The sequence below is a fragment of the Lepidothrix coronata genome, unplaced genomic scaffold, assembly GCF_001604755.1.
Source record: "Lepidothrix coronata isolate B3197 unplaced genomic scaffold, Lepidothrix_coronata-1.0 Scaffold153, whole genome shotgun sequence".
In the NCBI taxonomy this organism is placed as follows: Eukaryota; Metazoa; Chordata; class Aves; order Passeriformes; family Pipridae; genus Lepidothrix; species Lepidothrix coronata.
The window spans coordinates 1,296,325-1,323,702 of NW_016690333.1; the positions used below are offsets into that span (position 1 = coordinate 1,296,325).

Genomic DNA, 27,378 nt, shown 5'->3' on the forward strand with positions numbered 1-27,378 from the left:
GCAGATACTTGGGCAGATATTGGGCTCAGTTTAAGTAATGACAAAATTGTGAAGTCAAAATGCTTTAAGGATACAAGGGAGATAAATTTTATGTGTTGAAATTAGACTTTTTTTATCAGACCACTTGGAAAAGCAGAGAGGGGCTTGAAGAAGGGCTTATGGCTTTAAGCATCTACACTATGCTGATGAAGAGAAACAAAACTTCCACTAACTTTAAGTTAACCAGGGGAACTATGCAGAAGTGCTTGCAGATTTAGGGCTTCATTTTGTTAGCCTTTAAAACTGTTGATAACATTTTCTTTTCTTTTTTTTTAACTTGAATACATTTTATTATGCATGTTCAGCTCTGACAATGAGTTTTCTGATTAGTTTGAAGGTTAAGTGAAACGAGCATTACTGAAGTTTTTGCGTCCTTTGCTGACTCTGCTTTTTAAACTGATACTGTTTTTCAAAGGATTTACACTCTAAAATCTCTTTCAAACAAGAACTATGCTGGCAAAATAGGAGACAAATCAAAAAAATCCTCATTCTGATTTTTTCCAGATAGATTTAACTTTCATTTTTGTAAATATGATGTATGTGATATGTGGAAGTAAAACTGCAGTTTTGTAAATTAGAGACTAATAAGGGTAAAAGGTGGTTTGTTTGTTTGGTCTGTTGTTATTTTAATTACCTGGAGGCATATTCTTAATTAGGTAAATCACAATTTGCACAACTGCTAGTTAGAATAGTGAAAATGGTCAAGGGCAACAACTATATGGGTGCCATTGAACAAAACCAGAAAATTATAATTAAAAAAAAAAAAAAAAGAAGGGAAAGAAAAGAAAAAAAATCTTTTCAACACAGGTAGACACATTCCATGCACTTGGCCTTTGATTTCATTAATGTCAGGTAATTGAACACACTCCAATTCAAAGAAAGAAAGGGGGGAAAAAAGAAAAGAGAAAGCAAAGTTTGCTTGGCAAAGCATCCAGTGTTTTTCTTGGGTTCTTACTTATATCAAAATACTGAAAAGTTTGCAAGTTACCATGTAAATTTTTTAAAACTTTTTCCTCCTTTGAGTATGCTAAAGCAGTAAGTATCCCCTTCAGATGCCACTAGCACAGATAGTCTATATTGCTGCTACTCTAGTTTAAAAAGCAAGTTCTTTCTAAAATCCTGTATAAGTATGCATGCAGCACTGCTGATTTCAATGGAGTAGACCACATATAGGACTAGAATTTGGCCCACAGGGTTTAACATTTAAAAAAATGTATTACTAACAAATATGACTAAGTACATTTAAAGAGCAGCTTCATGATTCTGCACATGTGTTTTCTGAAATGGTCTAAAAGAAGGTCTAAAACTTACCACACAAGTCAGGTCTCTTGATACATCCACTAGTTGCTGTGCTACTTGCAAGTCCATTAAAGGCTGCTAAGCCATCAGAGCTGTAAGCTCTTAGGACTGACAACATGTTCATCTGCTTCTCCAGGACCTGCGGACCCTGAACTTGTTCGGGTTTCATCACTCCTTGTGCAGTTTCATGTGAGGAGAGAAGATTCTGACTGTGCCACTGCTTTTCTGAAGCTTGTGGCAGTGGTGATACGAGCCCTTGTGTTGGTTGTGAGGTGACTCCACTTTGTATATTGTCGCCTCCTTCACTGCTTTCTTTATTTAGGGCAGACAACTGCTTATTCATAATATCTGGTTCTGTGTCAATGTCCTCATCTTCAATGTTTTCTTCCTTGGAAGATTCCATATCCTCAGATGAAGCTATGTCAGAAAGGTCATCAGTAGCACTTTTATTTACAGAGTCAGAGAGCAGAATATTTGGGTCATCTTCAGATTGTGTTTTGATTTCGGATTCATTACTGGTGCAAGAATTTTGTGTTCCCGTGCCAATAACACCAGGATAAACACCGAACTGCTTATAGAAGTCTGTTGTAAAATTACAAAAAGTGGATTCCATGTGGCTGGGCCAGGCAGTGCTCTTTTGCTCTCCCAGGGTCTCTTTACTTTGTCCTTGGGTCATTTTCTCAGAAGCTGAGTCCAGCTGGCTCAGCATGTTTGAAACTCCTGCCTCCTTGCTGGACTGCACAGAAGAGGGGAGCAAGCTCACTTTATTCACCGAGGCTGAAGTCTCCCTAGACTGGTCTTTGTTGTTGCCTATGATGTTGTCTTTACGTTTAGCCTTGCCCAAGTGATTGGCCTGGAGGTGCAGAGCCATTAGTTCCATAGATGAAGTTGTAAAGGAACAAAACAAGCAGCCGTGCCAAGCAATATTGTCCTGCACAGTGACAGATGACCCTGGGAGGGAGGCTGCGTCTGGCCTTACGGACAAGTCCAGAGGTTCGTATTGGGACTTTTCTGTTTTTCGCTGTGAGGACTTGCTGTTTATCTTTTCCTCACCACCATCTGAGCCCAGAGCTTTTGCTGAAAGCGGATCTGAGAGAGCTTTATCCTTCATTTCTTTTTCTTTCTTCAAAGAACTTAGGACAAAGCTGTCCATGAAAGCTTGCAAAGACCCTTGAAAGTTCACACCGTTCCCAACCATGTTCTGGTAAGCACGGCCAAGTTCAGAGAAGTGTGTTCCTTTGGAAGATATGTCTGACCCTTTCATATTTTCTGAAGATACTTCAGATGACATGCCAGCTGCTTGGCCTTGCTGATCTCCAGAAGACAGCATTCCTGACGTCCACTGCTGCGAGACCATGCCACTTCGGAAATCGATACCAGGAAGTCCCTTGAAGGCTCCTCTCAAAATATCTGGCCTAATGAACACAGAACTTTTACTTGTTGTCTCATCTTTGTGCTCTTGACCTGCGCTCTGCCCAGAGAGTGGTCCTGCTCCATTCTGTCGCTCCCGATGGTGTCGTTCCAAGTGGTATTTGAGGGATGCAGACTGAGTACCAGCATAATCACAATGGGGACACTTGTAAGGCTTCTCACCTATGGGTATGGATAAGGTGAAAAATATAAAGAGAGTTAACTGAACTTTGGTCTATGAATGAGTGAAGAAAGAAAAAAATCAACATTAACTGCTTGAAAACAAGAAGATCTTAGAACTAATAATTCATTTTTAAAAGAGAAATCCTTTAATCGAAGACTAATTCATAAACTGAATATTTCTAAAATGGGTTTCCAGAATGTGGGGCTATTCAGGAATGACATGGTATCTACACACAATTAGCCATCCTTTTCTTAATCTAACATGTAGAAAACTGTTGTAGAATTAAAAGCTATGATTATGAAAATGAAGCATAACAATTTCAACCACAGTAATCATTAAAAGTACAAGTTTAAAAAAAAGGGAGACAAAGAATGTAACAAATGGATGGTTGCAATATTTTGTGTATACAATTGCTCTAAAATTTGTTTAAATTATACACATGGAAACCATTTTTAAACCTAAAAATTTTATGGCACTGTTACGCAAGACTGAAATGAATGATTTAAGTCTTGCTCTGCAGTAAATCATGGATATAATTAGCAAATGGCATACTGCACAAGTAATTTATCATTATTTGGAGGGCACCATTCCAGAAGGATTCAAAGATCTGCAGACCTACTGCATTGTTTCTAAATAAAGGACTATAAATACAGATCCTATAAAATATTAATATCATTACACTACATTATGATTGCAGCATGTAAGAACATATAGTTAAAATAAAAAGTAGTCAGTAAAAAAGAAATCAAGTAATAAAAAGTACAAAATATATTTAGTTTCTGTATTCGAAATTAGCATTATCTACTGGGTTTTGCAGTCCTTTAATTTTGTACTAATGGCATTTCTAGTACTCAAGTAGTAAAATGTGTAATTTACCTACCATAAGGGATTTTCTAGGTTTAGCTTGAATAGAGTTTTAAAACATATAAGATGATTTTCATGAATTAAATAAATATTTGAAGCCTACACTAAACTTTTATTGTTCTTCCTATACTTTAAAACAGGTAGAGGATTTTATACATGTAATAAATATTCCTATATAGTCATAAAGACATATCCAAAAAGAATGTACATCTAAGCAGAGGTACATCTACATTTTTGCACAGCACTTTTTAGCAATGCAGAGTTCCTTTTAAAGGAAGAAATATGGAAATCCTCACTAAAAGGGACAGGAATCTGAAAGACCTGCAAGCTGTCAATATTGGCAATTGTTTCTATGAGGGAGCTCCACGAGAAGAATAAACTGTTTTCTCTAGGTAGCTTTTTTTTCTTCCTAAGTGATACAAAAGACTAAAGCAAGCCTCTCCAAATGGTATAATGGAAATATTTGTTTTGAAAACTTCCTCCACGGTAAAAATGCTGTATAATATTATGTAGCTCACCAAACCAGCTGGAAAGTTATCCATTTTCAAATAACCTCAAAATCTGCTAAAAACAAAATTGAAAGGCTTTCAAACTTCTGTTATTTAAGCTACAGGCTCAATTGAAGGGCTGGTAAACACTTGGGAAGCTGCTCCTCTCACTGATCGCAGGAATTCACTAATGAGATGCGAGCCCGGAACACTCCAATGCCTATGGAGCACTGCCTGAGCAGGGTTACTGACCATGAACAGGGGCTGGATATGTGCTGCAATTCAGACAGGGCTGAAGTAAATTACAAGCAGTGGAAATTCTAAATCCATAATGTAATCCTAAAGCTAAACGGTGAGACATGAGAGCTCTACAGCAACCACATTAATAGACTTTTTTGGAGGAGAAAAGCGCAACACCTCAAACAAGAGGTGCTCAGCAGAGGAAGAGGGAGTAATTAGCATGGTTCATGCTTTAGGCCTGGGTCCACACAGCTCAACAGAAGAAATCAGATTTAAACATTTCAATGCAACTTCTGAGTCTTTCACAGTCACCTATTTAAGCTCTGGCGCTCCACTGACAAGGAGTAGGGGCTGAGTTTCAGTAGGAGTTGTGCAAAAGCAAACAGTTCCTACTGATGTGCAAGAAACAGAAACCTGAGATGATCATGCCTGTCTGGGTTTCCCTGCTCTCAAATGGGCACCTGAGCACACACACCCATCACAGGTGTTTAAGAGCAGGGACAAGGGAACAGAACATACAGGTTGTCTATTTGTTTGCATTTGTTTGGGGGTGTGCAAACTCTGACAGCTGTGCTGCCAGTCAGAACATGGACAAATATTAATGCTGGTTTTACAGCATCTCCATACTGCAATATTTTTGAGCCACTTTCAGTTATTCCAATATTTCTCCCACCAGTTAGTCAGCAGTCACCAGTGACACAACTTAAGTATTTTAAGTGTTGCCTAAGAAGTAATAAGTGGTGAAAAACAAGTAACAGACTTCATAGGGTTAAATATTCTCACTTTTGAATTTTCACTCCTCTTAATTGAAAAGCTCTTCCTCAGCATCCCCTATGCTTTTACGGAAATCTTTAACACAATTATATTGAGCACTTCCTTTTATTCTAATGACAGTTCAGTGTGTGTTTGCATTGCACATCAAGTGGCACCATTTAAAAGTGTGTCCCAGCATTGCAGGCACTGTGTCAACCACTGGAGAACTACTGCAAGGAGGAGGAGAAGTTTGCAATATAGACTGCACTGATGTTGCTAAAAACATACAGAAGCTGTTCAAAGCAGTAAGCAAATGTAAAAATGGGTTTAAGTGAGTTAAAATATCTGCTCACTGGAGTAAGTACTAGTACTGTTTTGTACTTTTGTACTTTTTGTACCTTCAGTCTAAAGCCCTGGGCACAACATACTCTTATTCTGAATTGCTAAGCCTTGAAGTCATTCCATTTTCTGCTCAAGGGCCTCTCTACTGAGTGAGCTTCCTTTCAGCAGAGATCTGGACGCAGCTCGCCACCAACGCCACAAGCATTGGATTGAAAGAAGACTCTGAGTGAGACAGTGTGATAAAACGTTCAAATCTCTCCTAGCCTTGGTGTGCTGCCCCTGTGGTGCTCTCACCCCTTGCATGGCTAGAAATGAGATCTAAAGCTGAAGGTCTGAAATTGAACTCAACATGTAGCAACACACTGTGCCACCTTTACAACAGAGGACCGGCCAAATAACATCGTTCAAAGGGAACTATTCAAAACCTCTCTTCTCTTCCAGATCCAAATATTAGCAGTGGGTAGTTTACTTCAAAGCTGTCTCAACTGCTTCTATTTTGAGGACAGGCATTGGGAGAAGGGGGTAGGATGGAGTCAATCATCTTTGAATCTTTTTAATTTAGTCTGTCAGTATTTCCTAAATTCAGTAATTGTGCAGCTATTTAGATGCTATTTCATCCATTCAAATTAGTAACCAGCTACACCCTATGTAAGTCACTGTACAAATGACAAAACAGAATTATAAGTGCTATGGGAAAAATCCCAGTCTAACCTCAAACCAAGCTAGTTTCAATGGAAAACCCAAAGGACCCCTAATTTTCAGGACTCTATCAGCAAATGCAATAGTATATGTCCAAAGAATACTGCAGGGGACAAGGGAGGTAGGCTATGATTCTTGTTAGAAGACAACCTGTTTGTATCTTATACTTCGAGGAAAGGTTTCAGAGAATTCATCCTCATGTAATGACTACCCTGGTATTATTGCCAAGAGCAGTGTCTGGATGAGTTATTTAACACTTAATATCAGTTCACATAAATTAATGTTACCATATAGGAGTGAGGGAACATGACTTTTTCAAAATAATTTTCTGCATTTCATATCCAAGAGTCATTTTTCATTGTTCACAAAGGCAATGGCCATCCTGATCTTGCTAATTCTCTGGCCCTGTTTGTATCCCTGCAAACCTTTTCACAATGGAGTAGGATGAGAGAATATTCCATTGTGTACAGTTAAAAAAAAAAGAAAAAATCTTACAGGGAACAACTTATCTGGGCAACATAATCACAGTTCTGATCTACCTACTGCTCTGGTTTACAAGACACAAAACATCTCAGAGGAACTATTTTATATCAGGATAAAGTAAAACAATAAAAATTCAATGCTGCTTGTAAAATCTGCACAAAAGCTTGGTAGATAACTGGAAACAGACATGCTGCCCAGTAGAAACAGGTCTATTTGTATAGCAGGTTGTATAAACAACACAGATGTACAAGCTATGCAGGCTATCACCAGCCCTGCTCAGAACACAAGCTGACTGTACTGGTCATGGGAACTCACTGCTATGGGCTGTGCGAGGAGACCACAGCCACATTATAACTAGATTTACAGATTTGAAGGCTGGAAGGAACAGTTATGATCATCTTGTCTGCTCTACAACACAGGCAGAGATCCTCATATGATAATTCTGGCATCAGTGCATAACTGCAATGTGAAACAAAACTTACTTGTTTTAGTTTAAACATACTCTGTTTCAACAAAAGCAGTGAAGAAGACTCCAACATTTCCCTAGGAAAACTGTCTGACTGATTAAGTATTTTCACTGCTCAAAATGTGTGCCTTATTTCTAGCTTGAATTTGTCCAGTGTCTGCTTTCTAGTACTGAACATGGCTTCAATTTTCCCTGCTAGATTGAACTGATTTTTTTAAATTAAAAAATCTATTTCCTAAGGAAGGTACTTGCAGACAGCAAACCAGTCACATCTTCACCTACTCTCATCACCTTCTCTCACCCTTCCCGATTTTTCATTGTCCATTTAAATTATGGGTACCCAGTAAAGCTTTGATGAAATTTCAACTTGATAGCAATTATATACAGTCCAAGACTGTGTTTACATCCATAGAGACATAGCAATCAACTAACAGCTCATATTCTGTTGCTTCTCTACCACAATCCTAAGCCCAGTTCATCACCGCCTCTAGTATTTGTTCCTTTACATTTTGCTGATTTAAAATTCATATTGTTGAAAAGAGCCCACTTGACTAAGTGACTAATCAGTGCCTCCCCATGATTTTTAGCATCTTACCATTTTTGTGCCATTGGTAAATTTTATCAACAGTGATTTTATATAGTCTTCCAAATAATGATAAAATACCAAATAGATGGAGCTGCAAGTGCTGCTCTGGAGCTGCCAGTTTATGTGCTATTTCATCTCTGTATGCTGGTTTTTGGTTGGTTTTGGGGTTTTTTTTGGAGGAGGGAATTGTCACATCGAACAAGTTACTTTCATGAAAAGAAACTTGATAAAACTTCCTTTTATAACATAAAATTGAATTAATTATGCTACCAACTTTTAATTAGTTAACAAATTCATTCTGTAATTTTACCCCCAAATTTATGACAGGGTAGTAATTTATAATTTCAAGGCCTTAACATTCTTTTTTTCTTTTTTTTTTTTGGAAATACTAGAATAGCCAGAACTTTTTTACTACTGTGAGTGCTCTGGAACTTGCTCTGTGTTCCAAGACTTGGGTTTTTTGTTTTGTTTTTTCTTTTAAATGAACTTTAATGATTTGGAGAGCTCTTCAGCCAGGGTTTTTAAGACTTTATCTATAAGTTATCCAGCCTCATTCACTCTAAAAAATATTAAAATTCAGTGGTCTACAGCATCACAGCCTCATTACTTAATGGCAGTGTAACAGTATCACTGGAAAATGCTTAAAAAACCATCATTCTTCTTTCTGAGAACAGAACAGAAAAGCACCATGGTTGGTAATACCTTATCCATTCTTGTCCAGTATTAGCAAGATACCAGTTGTTTGGTCTGCCAGATCTACAAAATGTTACCCTGTTCTCCATAACCCTCATAGCCACACACACATTTTTACTATTGCTTTTAGTTTCCCTCCTCAAATTTCTGTACCTCTTAAATACCTATTTATCTTTAGTGCTGTGAGCTCCTTTATCCATCTTTCATACTTAACATGCACCTTCTTAAAAATCTGTCCTGCACCCCTTCCCCACTGAACATCCCCTTTTCCTTTTCTAATAAAATTTCATGAGGACTTTGCGGATTATGCCCTTCTACTCCTCGTAGTGCTGCTCCTCAGTACAGTGAGAGCTGTGCCTCAGTGCAAGAACCCCAACAAGGAATGCTTGGCAGCCCCACTCGCTGTGGGGTTTTGACAATCACTCAGGGACAATGTGGGTTGCAATTCGATCTCTCACATTTCTAAACAAGCCACAGTTTGCTTTCATGCAAAGCAAATGAAATCAAACATCTTATAATTCCAGAGAATACTGCTTAATGAAAATACTGAAAACATTTTCCAGCATTTTTTATTTTACCATTGAAACAGTTATTGATAACCTATTTTATCCATTGTGCAGTAGATATTTTAGAAATGAATTGCTGTATGGTTTAATTAGTTCATTATTATGCCTATTCTTACACGGTAATTTCTTTTATCATTCTAATCATTCACTTCACACTTTTTAAACCAAATGGAATATCAAAGGTTCTGTAGGATTATTTTTGGATCCTGCACATGTTTCACTACACAATTAATCTGTTTGTCAGAAATACTAGTTAACTTCTTCTCTTTACTACTTTCCTTTACTAGTCATTCTTCTCTATTATATAAGATGTAACTACCTTACTCTGTAAAAGGATAGAATTTGATGCTTTTGACTCATTTTATTAAAGATTTTTCAATTGTGCACTTGGCATCACTATAAAATATTTTAATTTTTATAAAGTTTTATAATTGAATATTTTCCTTTATTTATATCTCATCTGCAGCATTTATTTAGTCTTTTTACACGTCTTTACTTAGTTAAAATGCAGAGAGATAAATATGGTTGTTACTTTGCAGGGAAGATTCAGTACATTAATATAAACTGTACACTAATTCCCCCAAAGCATATATATACGTTGTAAACCTGAAGACTTTTTACACAGCTGCTTATTGCTAAACAGTGCCTTGTCCAGAAGGGGACAATCTGTGTCTCTAATTGCTGTCACTGAAGCTGAGATTCATTATGTGACTTTCCCATTAAAATGTGAGCATTAATTTGTATAATGAAATATCACCCACTGCAGTGTTCATTAGCCATGCCCTACTGTATACTGCACATTGTTAGCTACCTAGAAACTGTAGTTAATTTCACTAATGGATATTTCCCTACTTAGTGTTTGGTAGGAAATTTATACTGTAACATTACCTCTTAAACTTTTAAGGAAATTTAAATTCAATCAATTATTTTCAACAAAAGTTTGGGATGTCATTAAGACAGGAGAAAAGGCATGCTGTACAATGTTAAGGATGGGAAATCTGGAGAAATCTAGAGAAATGAAAAGTCCTTTTAGTTCATCTTAGAAATGTAAGAATAAAGGATGTTCAATACCAAAATTGTCTCCTCTTGGAGCACACATACCCATTTTCCTTAATTATTCATATTGCTCATCCCACTACAAGCGCCTTCAGAGAATGGCAACAGGCAGTCTTTTTTTAGGAAGGAAATGTGAATTGAACTCATTTAAAACAGCACCATTTTTACTGTATTTCATCAGTTCATCTAAGCAAGGTTTAAAATTGGCTAGTCACATTTCCAAGGGAAAATGCAGTAACGCTGTAAATGTATATAATACATCTAATATATGCAAGATATGTGTCATACATATCGTAACAAACTCTCAGTCAAAGGACACTGCCATGCCAAGTTTTTTATCCCTACTCATCTCTTTCTTAGGTTTCTGCTCTTTAGCACAATCCAAAGCATCTTCAGGGCTTTCCTTTGCTCAGGCACATCATTCTTTTTTCATTACTCAAGGGATTTAACTGTACCTGTCATACTGGGAATATACCAGAGCATCTAATGATGACACAAACCCAAACTGGTCTACATCTGTGGTAGCTTCTGAATGCTAATGCAAGATGCAAAGAGGAGCTGAAACCAGCTCTTACATAATATGTCACCTGTCAAAGGTGGAACATAAGAAATTTTAATTTACACTTAACTATTTCTGTGCAGTCCAAAGGCCTAGACTATAAAGTAAACCCCAGACCCATTCATTCCATTTCAAGGGGGTTAAGAGTGCTCAAGAACATAAAGATGCTCAGCTTTCTGAATGAAGGAACCTTAAGTTGCTGTCCTCAGGGGGGAAAAATGAAAACTCAGGAAGCATCTGCATTTGGCGCATTATGAGGCTGAGATACTTGGATGGTTTTCTTTTTCACAAAGATTGAGCATCCCTAAGATATCTGTGTCATAACCTTCCCAGCTTTATTATATATTATTTTATAACCAGGAGGTTGAATCACAAACTGGACAGGCCACCCACATCTGTTCTGCACTGCTGGTGCACAGACACGCTTTGCCCTTGTTTCTGCATCTCCTCCCACAGTGAGTTTGTGTGAGTTGAAGTAGGCAGCTCTGAAGAAGCAGGACCACACAGCCCACCTCTGTTCACTAGTCAGCATAAAGAGCTCATCTAAGAGGGCTGAAAGAGTTCTGCCTGTCCTCCCTAAGCCTGGAGGCTCTGAAGCACTTTGGCCTGAAAGACCTTCCTCTTTTCTTTCAGGGTCGTCCCAAGGAAGTGTCTCATCTGTCAACTGTTTTTAGAGCAAGAAAGAGGAGAAACTGATTTCACGTAATTACGCCCTTTTCTTCTTATCATATGGGAACAATCAGAAATCATATCTTACATCTTCCCCTTAAAGCTCTTCCTGGCTTAATATCACTGAGTCAGATAAGAAGAAAAATCCTCTACAGTTGTGTGTTGGGACACAACTGAGCATGCTAAATAAAACTTTGATTTGCTCTTTTTTCCTTCAGAAGCTTATTATATGATAGCAAAGTACACAGAAACTGAGACTCAGTCTGGGGAAGGTTGCAACCATGAAATATCCAACGGAAAAAAGAAGCAACCCAAGCCACTAGCTAATTCTTCAGAAACAGAGCAGAGCTTCCTAATCTTGTGGAGGATTAAGCTGCTTCTCTAGATTTTTCAGGCCAGTTGCCACAGAAGCACCTCCTGGCTGGATCAGACTTTGGGTCTTGTCTTGGCACGTGTACCAAACCAACCTAGTCGTGTGCCTCCAAACACACAGATGTTCGAAGGAACCCGACTTCTGCTGAACTGCTTGAGCTCATCTCTAACAAACAGGTGCTGTGAGAACAAGAACAGTAATTGAGTTAATGTAGTGGAGAAATACAGTAAAGTGTTTTTTATCAGTCAGTTATATGATCCAGGCATATAATAAAGACAGAGTGTGACATAAAAGGCAGGAAACTGTCCCTGATAAGTATGAACTAACAAATATTTGTTTAATAACTGGTATCTATTACGTAATTTCCCTTTACTGCAAAGCACTTAATTTTTATTTAATAACTCTAGTAATTTGCCAATTTACAATTTAATATTTTTTATTAGGATTATTTCCAATATGTAAAACATTGCTTCATTTAAACATACTCTTGTAATTATTTACAAATACTTTGTTCTCAAACTAATGGAAATTGATCTTTATCTATTTCAAAATTATAATGATTTTTAAGTATATTCCAAATTTGTTTCAGTAGTTTCTTTTTTTTCTTATTTTTGTTATATCTGTTTATCTTTTTCTTATTTTAATTTTGTTTAGTCAGTTTTAATATGCAAGTTTTATGGAATATTTCCATTGTCATTAATTTACTTTCCATTAGTTCTAAGGCACAAACACCAAATGTGTAATCACTGCCATCTTTAACAAAGGAAGAAAGTGATCACTATATAATAAAACCAAATGAAGAGATGGGCAGCCTCAGGTTATTTTAAAAGTTTTTCTTTGCATGTCCAACAGTAAAAACATCTAATTCTTTAAACTCCATCGGTATAAGGTTATTTTTCAATAAAATAACCACCACTTCTTTACTTTTACTACATTAAAAAGCACACAAACAGGGTTTTCTTCTTTTTTTCCCTCACAAAGTCCAACACCCAGAAAAGAATATTCCTGCACTGCATGATTTGCAATCCAATCAGACAAAACTACATTAGAGTGCCAAATTTTAAAATTCAGATCAAGCCAGTGTGGTATTCTCCAAAATGCAAAGAGAGGAGAATAAAAATATAGTGAACAAATTTTCCCATCTCCAAAATGGTTTTTCTTTAACTAATTTTCATTTTTAATTTTTCAAAATCAGGTCTCGCATTCTCAAACCTAACATTAAGTATTAGATCTGTGGAAGCACATAGGAGAAACATGACTGCTGATTTTGGGAAGGGAGGAAAATTCTGCTTATTTGGTACTTCAGTGAAATAAGAGTTAAAAGTGAGGTTTTTCGAGTAGGAGGTACAACTGGAATGTATTCCTTCATGCAATAATTTAACCTTTCTATTAGAAAAGTAGCAATAAATTTCTGAAATTCCTTTAAAATGGTTTAAAAATAAAATGTCCCCACAATTAAGGGACCCACTATGTCTGTTTCCAAAAAGAAGTACCCCAAATCTCCAGTTTTGAATACTCTTCCAAAGTCTACTAATATAACTAACACTTGGAAGAAAACAGTATCATATTGGCCATACACAGAATTTCAAATGATGTCAACAGGACCTGAGGATTTCAACACTGTATGTCAGATTTTAATTATGGATAGAATAAGCCTTAAACACATCCTGTGTCTCTACATGAACCTTACCACACACACATGTACTTTCAAGCAAACAAGATATTGCAATTTAAATGGGGTGGCTACAGTTTACTGGTATTGAGAGCAGTCCTCCCAGTGAGAGACATACCAAAATAAAGCGAGTATCCAGACCAGTAGCAAATCTCTGTAGGGTAGAAATGATGTGATTGTTACTGGAGTAAAATACGTTAAGGTTCACCAGAGTGCACAGCATGATAAGTTTTGCTGCTTACAAGTACTTAGTCATGTGAGTTCTAGTGGGGGAAAAAAAGCAGATCCATGAAGCTGATTTATCCATATGAACAGTGAGAGGTTAAAAATGAGCATGCTAAATGGAACAAAAATAGTAACTGAGAAAAACATACAGAATCCCTAAGCAGATGCTAAGGAAGGCCTTTGAAGCAGTTAGTATAACTAAGTCTGAAACCAATAGGCTTATGCCTATTGAAGGACAAGGGTAATTGAAGGAAACAGTGATGAAGCAGGGAAGGAGACAGAAATAACCTCAACTGGGAAAAGATGATTCTATTAAAGTGGTCTTTATCCAACAACACATTCCTTGTGCTTTTATTTAAGACTGTCATACATCTTTCTCAAAAGACTCTCTCCAACTAATAAGTCCAAATCTACACTGGGAATTAAGGCTCCTAACCACATATTATGTTAACCCCCCCACACACACATGGCTTGTGTCGACAGCGCTCCGCTCACTTGTGCCTCTCACCTGTGTGTATTCTCAAGTGGACCTTTAAGTGATGGGATGTTCTGAAAGTTTTTCCACAATATGGGCAGTCTTTCATGGCAGAACCAAGGCTCCTGTCTCTCAGTAAAGCTGGCTGCTGGACTCCTACAGATCTCCCAGCTTCTTCTCCAATGTCTGCAACACAGAAATGTTCTCACATCACTTCAGCACATGTCAGGAGTTGTTCTCACTAAAACTGCTAACACAACACAAAGTTAAACATGTCAATACTACACCTGTCTATTTCATTCTTTAAATCTGACAGAATGCTGACAATTCATGTATTTTCTTGTTATTGTCTTAAATTATTTCATCTTTGCTATCATCATTTTAAGCAGCATATGGTACCTTTATATTGAACTGAATTATACAAGAAAAGAAACAGCTGTGTCAGCAGCTGGTTTGATTTCTTCTTTTGCTTCGTTCCTATTAATTTTTTCCCCAAAAGTTTGAGATTGTTGTTTTGTTGATTCTATTTAAGTACTGTGAAAATCTGTATGCTTTTAGAGGGAAGAAGTTTGCACCAGTGTATTAAAACCTCCTAAAAGAACAAAATTGCAGTGAGAAGAGGGTCCAACAACAGTGATGATGTCTACACACACTTCCTTCAACAACTAACAAACTTCCTTCTGCAACATTTCAGCACTGGAATGACAACCGACAACCTAGTCAGTGACCTAATATCATGGGAAAAGCAATGAAAAAATTCATCAGATGAGAGGGAATTCCTTCTCCCTCTCACCCACAGCTCCTGCGTTTTCTCCTTCAGTGTTCACAGCTACACTTATTCTTTGCATCATAATACAGTGGGTGAGACTCCAGGACACCTCTTCTCTCTCCTGATATAAAGAAACAGTAATTTTCAGCCATCTTGAATAAGCTGCTTTTATCCAAGCAGGCTACAAACAAAATAACTTACAAAAGACTGACATAAAAATTGCAAAAACGTAGGGCATTTTTAAAAACTCATTATTCAAACCACACAAAACTCGTCTATCATCTTGTACTTACAGGGACATGTAATATCACATATGTGTATCAATTTATGATTTCACCAAAAAGTACCAGGCAAATGTTGAAATTCTGAACCAGATTGATGCTACTGGTATGTCAGGAGCAGTACAGAGGGACACATCATCACATCCCTGTGCAAGAGCTGAGCTATCTGAGTTATACTGAGGTGGGGAGCATACAGTTAAAACCTCCATGCAGAGTCTCGATTATTTCAACCATAAACTCCTGACTAAAAATGTTCTGTCTCTACCCATTTGATATGTAACTAAAGCTGTCAGGAAACATAGTGCAGTTTACACAGCATTGCCTTTTAAATGGAAGTAATGGGACATAAGAAAGACTTAAACATTTGGCTCTAATAAAATCTATTCTCACAGTAGCAGAGACCCAAATACCAGATTTCTGGAAAAGGTAACACTAACAGGCATTTCAGTATGTATTATAAAATGATCCCTCTAAACTATTTTGTTTAAAGCTGAAAGAAGGACATGATAGAGTGATTAAAAAATATATAAAAATGCTTATCTTATTCCTGTATGTAATCAAACTATTACTAGTTTTCAAAAGGCAAATCTGATAGTTTTCACATCACAATCTTGTTTAACATTTTCTGACTGTTCTTAGACTGCAGAGTTAAAGCATAATATTTAAGTTAGAAAGCTAGTAAATGTCATTTTGAATTATCTTCACATACATAAAGTAGCATACTGCAGGAGTGTATTTTGTCTTTGTGAGTCCAGGAAAACATATATAGGTCCTAGTCTATAATTCCAATATCCCTAAAGAGTTTAGATTTTCTCCTTTTTTACTCCTCAAAAGTTGTATATAATTATGGCTTAAGCTGCTTTGGGAAAAAACGAATTTCTGAGCGCAAAAAGGTTTTTCTGAAGAGCAAAATGCAGAATGCATGATAATAAAATGCAGGATTTTATTTTGGTTTTCAATAAATACTATATGAGCATTATAGATAAATATATAGATAAAGTTAACAAGCCACTCAGGAGGAATTCACTGAATAAGTCTACTAGTTATGTTTTGCTATATGTCACTCTAAATGATGGCCTGTTATCCATTTGCCTTTTATCTTTCTATCTAGAATATGTGTGGCCCAATAAAAAAGAATAAATTTGTAAGATGAACAGCTCGCTTTGCAGATTTAAGAGTGTAATTTTCACTTTACACAAAATTGAATTTTTTCAAGGCAGCGAGACGATGGAGTTTACTCTAGCACTAATCCCTCTGAAAAAGCAAACTGAAAACAACAATGAAGCAAAGAAAGATGTGGGTGGTCTGAAGAGTTTTCTTTTAGATTTAAGTAGACATACAGTAGATAGCTCCAAAGGCTTTGCTCCAACAGGGGCCTTACCTTGAAGAATTTTTCTTCCCACAGTGAAATCATTCCTAAGACTTTAAAGCTGGGCTGAGGGGTTTTCTTTTGAATTCCTCTGCCTACAAAGCCCACCGAAGCGCTGGAGGCCATTGCTACCTGAATGAGCAGCTTTACATCTAAGTTCTTTTATTTCAAACAATGAAAAGATATGTTCAAGGCTGCCGACTCTTCCCATCAAATGCTACCCCAGCTTCTCACTCGGGCCCCATTGTGGCACATTGTACCTATTTGTCGAGGCACTTAAGTTTAAAATGTGCTTAACTTTAAAATGTGTTCAAGTCTCACTGACTCTGCTACCAGGGTTTCCTCATACCAAGTCTCTTAAAAGCGATCTATGGAAAACGAAGGGTGAAAAAAGTGACACAGAAAAAGGAGAAGAGATCAGCAAGAAAAAAGAAGCAAACTGGTGAATACAGACTATGCCAACAACAGAGTATGTGGGGAATGAAAAATGTTCAGCTCTAGCAATAATCATGTATCTTACAACTCTGATGTCCCCTTTCTCCTGCTGTTGAGAGCCCCTTCACAAGCAGAATATCTCAGTTCTGTAAATTCTGCAAAAATGTAGTGGTGTTTTACGGATCTGCAGAACTAGGATTAGCCTCCACAAAGTAGTTTAATTTATGATTTACTCAGGATTTGAGCTATGGGTTTGGGGCTTCTCAGTTCTGAGGATAAAAGATCAGGAAGGAAAGAGAACAGTTACTTATCTTACAGCCATTGTGGTTCACTGAGTTATGTGGTCTATATGATGTGCACTCGATCCACATGGGATTAAACTGCTTTTTTTTTTTACTATCTGCTTCCATTATAGGCAGGGCGACGTCCTGAATGTCTTCCTGCCCATCCCAATCTTTCCTGATTCAAATGCAGGAAATAACAGAACAGAGTATAAAGTATGGTATAGACGTAAATGCTACATGTAAGTCTTCAGAGCCTTGTCTCTGAACTTACTCTTGCTGAACTTTCACTTTGAAAGTGTCTGTTCACAGCAAAAGTCATGGACAGAAGTGCAAAAAGCAATACTCAGTTCTACATACAAAACTGGTCTTTGTGTCAGTATAAGGAAAAGGAACAGCTGTGAGTCCTCCAGCTGCTCTGCTGTACCTGCTGGGCAGGCAGATACTGCTCCATGGCACAGGACACAGAGGAATTCAGCCACAAAGCAGCTTCTGGGGTGGTATAACAGGGACATCTCTTGCACACCATGCCTCAGCTACACCTAATAACTGACTGTGCACATGTTCTCATAGGAAAAATGCAAGGAAAGAAAGTTCACTTCAACATCCACATCAGAAGGTGCCAATTAGCTGCATAACCAAAGAGCCAATCTGGCCAAAATGTGGTCAAACCTGTTTGTCACGCAGACTGAAATTAAAATTGAGCAATCCATAAGATCAGCATTTGAAGGATTGCCCTTCTTCAGACTGATGCCCACTTTTCAGGAGAGGAGGGACTAAAAGCCACCACTCCCCATCTAGTATGGAGATGGCCCATGTAGCTCTGTTTTCACATCACCACCAAACCTGGAGAGGAAGTTTCCACAGAGACAGATAATCCCAACCAACAGTTTCGAGCCAGGAGCACTTTAACAGTAGAAAGTTAAGAGAAAGTGAGAAAGACACCAGTGAATCCTTTTTTTACAGCAGATCTCTTACTAGGTATCAGAAATGATCTACCCAGAAATGAGCCACGGCAGGCGGTGCCCTCAGCACACACATGCAGATGTCACAGAGGCAAAATGCCAACTTCAGTGGATATTGCTAGAAAAGAGAAGACAAACTTAGGTGGACTGTGAATCTGTACTCAAAGCAGAAGCTATCTAGACAGACACATGAAGAGCAAAAGAAAACAAATTCTTTGACATTTCCATATATATTCTGTACAACTGGCCCACCTGTCTGGGATGAGTCTATAAAAATGATTAGAAAAGGATGGATTGCTTTCGTAAAAAGAAACCTCTTTTCACTTGGTTAGGCAGCAGCACTGACTTCAGTCACGTTAGCAGCCAAATTTTGAAAGGAACATCTACATACATGTCCCACAAATTTTACCAGACTATTTACTTGCTGTGTGTATGTGAAAGTGCAGAAATTCACAAAGAGGTGCTTTCATGTTCAAAGGAGCTAAATTGCAGTCCTCATGCAGACTAAATCATCAGTGAAGTCAGTTGGAATTTGTCGACACAGGGTTTGCCAAATTAGCCAAAAACAGGCAATCACATGGAAAAGGTAATCAACTCACAAAATAGGTAATCAGACTTACAAGTATGTGTTTGCTCTTGCACAATTTTCGACACTATTAAAGAACCCTTTGAAAATGTGGCCAAAAGCCTTTAAAGCTGCACATAATCCCAGGTCTTCATATATTTCTAAAATTCAAAATATTTGTAGTTCTTCAGAACTGCCTGTAAAAGTTAATGAAATATGGTGCAACAAGAAGTGGTAGTGACCACAGCTATTTTTTGATGACCTGTAAACAACCCAGATTAGCCCATCTTGCAGCAGGAAATCTAATGTCAAGAAGGGAGTCAGAAGATATTCAGTGTGTTAATCCTGTCACTGCTGTCATCTCTGTGCAAGTATGCCTGGACTCAACCACTTCTGTCCCTGGGAAGCAGCACAGGATATGCAAAGTTTTTGGGAAAACATGCATTACCTTTCTTGCCTATTCCTTAGAGAAAGCTTTAATAACACTGAAAATAGTGGAAAATAGGAATATAATTGGGAATATAATTAATCATATTTTTCTAGCTACCTGAAGTAGCTTCAATTAGTACTGCTCAATGTAAATGAGAGCAGAATCTAGCCCTGTGCTCATAATTTGAAATTAGGACCCTATTAGCAGATGTCACTACACTTCTTTGCTAGTGAAGTTCACGGCTTAAAATGAAAGCTTCTAATATTACTAAATATTACAGTTATATTTTAGGCCTCCGGAAAGAGTTACTAATGTCTTAGGTCAGGAACAACTTGCTGTCTCTATTGTTTCATCAAGGATTTAGGTTTTATAATGACCATAAATGGGAATCTTAAACTGTTACTATGGATTGGCAGAGAATTTGTTTAAACAGAGAGCTATTTTAGAAGAGAATTGGAGAGGAGGCCTACCAGTGAGAAAGCAGCATTCACATTGTTTGTATTATTAGAAATAAAGATTATACAAAGGTTCCACTGGTAAATAAAAAGATACCACTTCTGACATAAGAATTCCCCCTTAGCCCTCTGAACCACACAGACAAACAACAAGCACAAACTGCCCTGACTCTGCTAACAATTAGTGCAATGGCAGAGTTAAATTTAAATTACAGTCTAAATTAAACTGAAGTAAAATGCTCGGAGCCATTTATTATGAGGGAAGTCTTGCAACATGGAGAAGTGGGTGAATGTCAGTCACAGCCAATACCCTGGGCTGCAGGGGAGTAGCTGGGTGTTATTTCAGGCACAACTGGAAGAGAGGCAAAACATTCCAAGCAATTTCTTAGTAACTGTTAGGCTGGTGACTTGGGGGCTGCACACACACCTTAAGCCCATAAATGACACACCTGAAGACTGGTGGTTCTCACACCCCCTGGGTTCAAAACACTTTGCATGACGATACTGTATGTACACAGTGTTGGTTATATCTTAATGCTTTTCACTGTGGTACATATTCTGAGAGGCTGGATATACAGCACAAAGTTATATTAGTAGACACTTAACCAGAATTAAGCTTTGGTTCATCACAAAACATTTCTTATCCACTTTTTTTCATTTTGATCGAATTCCCTACAGAGTTTTTGTCTTGGAGTTCTTAGCTTTTCAAATTGTTCTAAAAATTTAACACCTTTTAAGATAATCAAAGTTCAAACACAGTTTCTGAGTACATCATTTTAACTGCCTCATTTCTTTGAAGAATCGTGTGACCAAAAGACATAGAAAATCAGATTTAGAACTTAAAAATCGAGGTTGGTTACTTGCCATTAACTGACAGAGCTCAGTTTTGTCTGAAAATTAAGCATGTTAAAAAATTTATTTTTTGAGAGAATATTATTTGGTATGAGACCTTTTTAACTGGTTTTGGGGTTTTTTTTTTAAGACGACATCTTAAGTACCTTGCAATATCTTTCATTTAACAGTTGGCAGAAGGAAACTCCCAGATGAACATTGGCCTCTGTCTTTCTCTTTAACCAGCTGAGTGATCCAAGCTTTTAATAAAGCTGTTCCAATTATTGTAAAAGTCATCTAGTACCTTATAGCCACAAATATTGACAGTTTATTGCACAACGCATTCATGACATTTGAAGGTCAGATCATACATAATACATACACTTTTATAAAAGTGTCTGGAACAAAGAGATACATGATCAGCAATTACATCTTACCATTCAATACTATGATTTTATACTTATTTAAAATGAAATACTATATGAAATGCAAATTGTTAATAAAACACAAAATAGTTCATTTTCTGCATTTATCATTTTATTAATCAGCAATACCAAGTTCAGTTGTAGAAAATCAATGGAATGCCATTCATGCCCCAAGAATATTACAGTTAAATATCATTATCCTGCAAACCATCACATGTATTCTTAGCTCAGCATGAGAAGAAAGTAAGCTTCAAACTCTAATCTCACTACTGTGTACCTCTCCAGCCCTACTGAACTCAGTGTAACTTCACCACTTAGATTTGAGTCAGGACCTTACCATATTATGAAAATATAAGTTTTGGTAAAATTGAATTGAAATGAAACTGAAAGGAGTACTGCAGACTTTTTTTTTAAAATATATGCACATGCCTGCATGTCAAACTTCTTCACCCTCTTCCAGTGCTTGTGACTTTTAAGGCCATTCTGAAGTCACATGCACATGCACAAATGGTATAATTAAAAGGTATAGGTCTATGCAGTCAGACCTGTGCACAGTCCTTCAATGAATTCAACGAACATCAGAAATTCACAGAGCACAGCCATGAGAGTGCTTGTTTTTGCTTAAATAGTCTTCACTTCAATGGTTATCACTACTAGATCCTGGAACCTCCACCTACCTCATGAGAGCTGAGCTTGCAGCAAATGACCATGGACCACTACACTGGTCCCTCTAACACCATTTTTGCCAGTTTATTTCAAAACTGCAGGATGCAAAATCTTCTTTCCTAGGTTCTTCATATGCAGGACTCTTCCACCATCCAACTCCTTCACTGGCTTTTCAGATCTACCACTCCAAAATCATGGCTCTGAAATCCCACTTCCTTAATTTGACTGTATAGATCAAAGCATTTTAGATCCCAAATCACCAAGTTTACCAGATGAAGTTCATGAAATTGCACTAGATTTGTATAATCTTACCACCAGAAAAGTTGATGCTTTAGAACTGGATGTACTTTGCCACCTATCAGAATGTCATTTTATCTAGCTTGTGCTAGTTCTTGCTTTCTTCAGAAGAGCACATCTGAGCTGCCAGAACACCTTATTGTACTTCACAGCCCAGAATGTGTATCTTCACAAGCAAAGCTGATACCTTTTGTATCAGAAGGGTTGTGCTTAAATATATACTCATGGATCTCTCCTTGGTATTTTGCCAATGTTCTTTGCCATCTATCCTCAAAATTTACTTTGGTGTCTGTTTATAATTTTGGTAGCAATGTTAGCTCTCAAACCCTTCATACAATGTGCTTTCCATGGTTTTGTCCTCCCTTTCTTAAAAAAGCTTAGAATATTCTGCAGTTTTACCAAATGTTTGTGCCAAAAGCAGTCTGTGATTCCCATGTCTCAATAGTTTTCTTAACCAAACCCTTGGCTCACCTGTCTTAGCTTTGATCCTGTCACATAAATTTGAAATGGGCACTTGATTACGCACCAGAGAGGACAAAGACTTTCCAAACTTTATACAGATTGTTTACTGCTTTTGGAGAAAATTCCAGTGGGGAATCTAAGCACAGAGGCTATCCAACTGGACCATCTTTTGGATCTGTATGTGTTATTTGTAGGCAGGTGTTCAGGTACCAGATGGCCTTAAAACCCATACTACTCAGGTTATAGCAGCTTCTACAGGCTGTCTGCATCATATTCCCATCTCTGAGATTTGCAGAGTGGCTACATGGAGCTTGATAAACACTTTTACCTAGCATTGCTCTCCTGATGCCAAGGCTAGATCAGATATCCAATTTGGGAGAGTTGCCTTACAGTCCCTCTTTAATTAAGTACTCCTGATCTCCCACTCCTGGGATGGATTGCTACTGCTGATTAAGCTCCAGAAGTAAGGATCTGTGGAGGCAATTTCATGAGGGAGAAAATGAAGTTGCTAGCTAATCAACTAAAATAACCATTAACTGGACTTCTGTGAATGAATATATTGCCTTCTTCTCGCTTCCATACTTACCCTGTTTCTTCCACATGTTAGAGTCTCAACATACCTATAAACCAACAGGTAAGATGTGCTTCATTATGACCTCTAGCTTGTTCCTAACACACACATGGGACAAACAGAACCATTTGGTACAGTGTACAGGCTACACTATGAAGAAAATCCAAGTAATCTTACAGTAAACTGTAAGAAAGATGATGAATCTGGGTGGAGGAAAGTGCTACTGAACTTATTTTCTTTAGGTTCTTCTCATGTGCCAAATAATGCAGTCTGAAAGATTCTAAAAGGCACAAATGAACACCCACCACCATACAGTTTTCAAAATCCATTAATATCTTTTAAAATCTTTTGAGTACTTGTACAGGAATATTTAATAATTACACTAGACAGGTTTCACCCTGAGTTGCTGGGTTTAAACAAATCCAAACACCAAACAAATCATTCTTTTTCAAGTCAGAGCCACAGACCTGCCTACATTCTAAGCAGCTCTCAGGCCATCAGGTATCACTGGATAAGTTCTTGCACACCATTGTTTAAGAAAACCTCTTTTCATTATTATTATTATCATCTTATCACAGGGTGGCAAAATCAGCACAGAATTGCCAGTAGCAGATCATCAGATTTTATAAAAGCTCATTCTAATAAAGAAAAATGTAAATTATTTAAAATGTCACAGGAACATCTCTCTGTAGACACCGGTAAGAAAGAAACCAACAAAAGAATCAGTCACCTAAAAGCATCTGTACAGGTAGCTAAATTACTAATTTTCCCCTCAACAAAATGAGAAAGAATTAAAGATTGTCATTCCATTTAGAGCTTACTGATTACAGAGGTGCTGACAGAGTCTCTAAAGAGTGAATAATGTCATGGTGTGTATTACAACTTTTGGACTCTGACAGACTTTTCCAGTAACCGTATTTTCTTACTTTTAACTTACCAGTGCTGTCTTTAAACTAAATGACCACTTTGAGCTAATACCAATGCTTCTGTAAACAATTTTCCTCCCATTAACTTCTTTGGTACACGCCACTTGAGTATAACTTTCAACTTCTTTACCCATTTGACAAAAAAAATGAGCTATATTTGAAAAAATACTTATAAGCAACTCTTAACTGCTGAACCCATTTTACTAGCACCCTTTCTCATAAATAAAATACGTTAATTATATAATTTTTGCTATAACAGAAAAATATTGATTAAATTCATTACTTTGAATCTTGAGAAGGGATCCTTTAACTGTTCACCATGGGTTTTTTCTTCATTGATTTAACAGTGTATTCTGGACCTACTGAAAACATGATATTTTCTGAAGGGGCTCATTAATTGTTTTACACTAATGATGTATCTCAAAAAGTACATTATTAGGTCAACTCATATCCATGTTTTGTAAAATAGCCTTAAAGTACACAGATACTATAACATGCTATTTGTGGGCTATAAAGATATGAAATGCTGCTTATGGAGCTGATATATCAATAATTCCATTTTCCTTTTCCACTATGAAAATATAAATTTTTTTCATCTGAACTATCCTGGTTAAAAAAAAAAAAAAGAAAAGAAAAAAGAGGAAAAAATACTGTTTTGAATGTTCTCCTCTGATTTAGCTGAGCTTGTGGCAATAACTGGTTTAGGCATCGGCTTCAGTATGCTGGAATGATCCTGAAACTAATTTTGCATGTGTTGGAGTTGGACTGTGGCCACACACGTCAGTATGCTGGAACAGAGTTATCTAAATCCTGAGCCTTATTTTACATGTGCTGGTGTTGGACTGTGGCCCTGCAATCTTTTAGGTCTCCATCTGTAGCTATCAAAGCCAGGGTGTGCCCAGCCGCTCGCTACTGCTCACTGCTCTCCTTCCACAGAAAAGCTCCAGGCTCACAACCAGCCTCCCACACACACTGGTGTGACTGGGAGCTCTTCAGAGCCCTGGCAAGTCTCATCAACCTTTCTCTAGAGCCTCCTTGCTGCCATGGCCGGCCTGTTGCAGTGCATCACACTTCTTAGATCACTACGATCCTACCCGGTTATCAAGTCCCACATCAGTGACGAGAAGTATCAACCTCTTGGACAGATGTTCCCTCAGATTCAATACCAGGTAAAACAGCCCACTAACTTTTAAGCAAGCTATGAAGATGAAAACCACAGCTCCCCAGCTGATGGAAGACCCCTCTGAGTTTCCCAGCATGACAGTGTTTTCCCTGTCAGCCAAAGTCTAGTGCAAAGCTAGTGATTCTTTACTTCTGGGGAAGTGGACAAGAAAAGATCAGGCACTCGGAAGCTAACAGTACAAGCTCCTCCAAAAATACAAGAAACGCTGTCTGTGCACCACTGGAACACCAACACAGAGGCTGTAATGGGGACTGAGCAAAGCAGAGGTCACTGTACAAGGTGCTTATCACCCCAAGATGAACTGGTAACCTCCAGGGACATACAGGCTGATGGTAATGTGATACAAAGTTTTTGCAAGCCTCCTTCTACTTATTTACAGTTCCTCCACATTAATCCACCAGTAAATACATATTTTAACCCATCGGGAGCATCTATAAAATTAGGAGATAATCCAGCTTGCTTGATTTGCAAGTACATTTCTCTACCAGAAATTAATAACTTTTTGTCTCTATGGAGCCTAGAAAACTGAGGAAAAAACTTTGTACTAAGGTCAAAATTAGACATTCGAATGAAGATCAGACATTCGAATGAAATCAGACATTCTTCTCTGGCTGGACAGACACAAGTTAGCTTACTGTCTGCCTCAGAGACAGAGAAAGACTTATTTCAGAAGAAGGAGGGTTGTTCATTCTCTTAACTTATTAGCGATGCACTTTCTTCAGCTCCAACACCAAAAGAAATTCAAAACCCAGGTAGTCTGCATGCACGGAAGCACCTTTTGTTTAATAAATAATTCAAACATGTATTCCTTTTTAATTTAAAAACGGTCTGACTGAACAGTCAACAGAGTGAACTAAAGTTGGCAAAATACAGTGCTGAAAAATTAAAAAGTGTATTCAAGGCCATATTCATTTGCTTCACTTCTCATATACTGGAGAGACAGGCTGTGCTGAAGTTCTAGCTTTTTTTCTTTTTCTTTTAAATTATACACATACAGTCACATGATGCTCACTTGCCTTTGAAAGCTGCCTTGCCCTGGAATTAGTCTTTCTCTCTTTCTGATACCAGTACAGCAGCTGCTGCTCCTCTACCTTATGAACATCATCAGAAATTCAGCCAAAATGTTCCACGAGCTCCTCTGCCATGCCTGTGAGGGCCAGGCTGAAACTATCGACCATCTTGGAAAACAGAAATGCTGTAAAACATTCTGGAAATATTCAGATCATCATCTGAATTATGGTCCCATATATCAATAAGTGTATAGTAAGGTACAGGAAACACATCTGGCTGCAAAAATCTGCAGACAATGATGCAATGAGATCCATTCCAGGACTGAATTTGTAACACATTACAGCAAATGCATACAAATACTTGGGATCAGTCGAGTGCATTTAGGACTGACTTTTCCTCTGGAAGACAGTCAAAAGCATATAGCACTATCTTAAACGTGAATTCACAGGCTCAGTTTCTGTAAAACAAAACTCTTAGCAGTAAGCAGCTAAGGATAAGAAAACAGAGCACTAATAGAGTCAACTCTTACACTTAGCCTTCTGTACCACAGTGTTTCAAAGAATTTTTTGAATCTTAGAGCAGACAGCAAGTAAAAAGTAATGCTGTGGTGAATCCTCCTTATTTCAGACTCCTGGAGATATACTCATTCCCCCCCACATCTCAAAGCAGCAGCAGGTACTTAATGCCTTCCCAGCAAAGCAAAACCTTTAGGCCTCTGCTCTTCTGAGTGTTTGGTTCCCATCACTGTGAATGGCTTTACCATTTTTGCATCCTTTCTGATCAGCAGCTTCTGAAGGAATGACCACTCTGTAACCATCAGACAACATCCACCTACATGAAATCACCAGCTTGATAACACTCCCATGGCATTAAATGCTGACAGAAGGAAACCTTATCTCAGAAGGGTCAGATATGCAGGAAAGAAGATCTTTACTGGGAAGGAGAATAGGGGAAACCTAACCCTCATAAAGTAACACTGCCTTTATAGAAAATGACTTGGCAATAACATATCTTTCAAAGTGGACATACTTATTTAAAACACATCTTAGAGTCACGGGATGACAGACACGAGCCATTTTAGAACAGAAAGAAGTTTCACAAGTACATCTTGAATAATTACACATCATATGGAAGAAGACCAGGTTTTCTTCAAATTTTCACTGTTCTGAACAGTAGTAAAATTATCTGCACTATATGGGATAAAACCAGACCAGATAAACACCTTGTACAGATAGGAAACTTTCAACATCTCGCTCTGCTGTGAAAAAACAGCCTATGAATTATGTGTACAAAACGCATCCCTAAATATGACAAA

At 37.6% G+C, this 27,378-nt stretch overlaps 1 protein-coding gene across 7 annotated transcripts in view; it reads right to left on the reverse strand.

The window, feature by feature from the left end:
* Positions 1-27,378, reverse strand: part of ZNF536 (zinc finger protein 536) — a 344,256-nt gene that overhangs the window by 115,677 nt on the left and 201,201 nt on the right. For all 7 annotated transcript variants that reach the window (XM_017828818.1, XM_017828817.1, XM_017828822.1 and 4 more), the window contains 2 exons: positions 14,175-14,327; positions 1,351-2,931 (listed from right to left, as the gene is read on the reverse strand). In XM_017828818.1, coding sequence (XP_017684307.1) covers positions 1,351-2,931; positions 14,175-14,327 — 1,734 coding nt within the window. The remainder of the gene's footprint in view (positions 1-1,350; positions 2,932-14,174; positions 14,328-27,378) is intronic.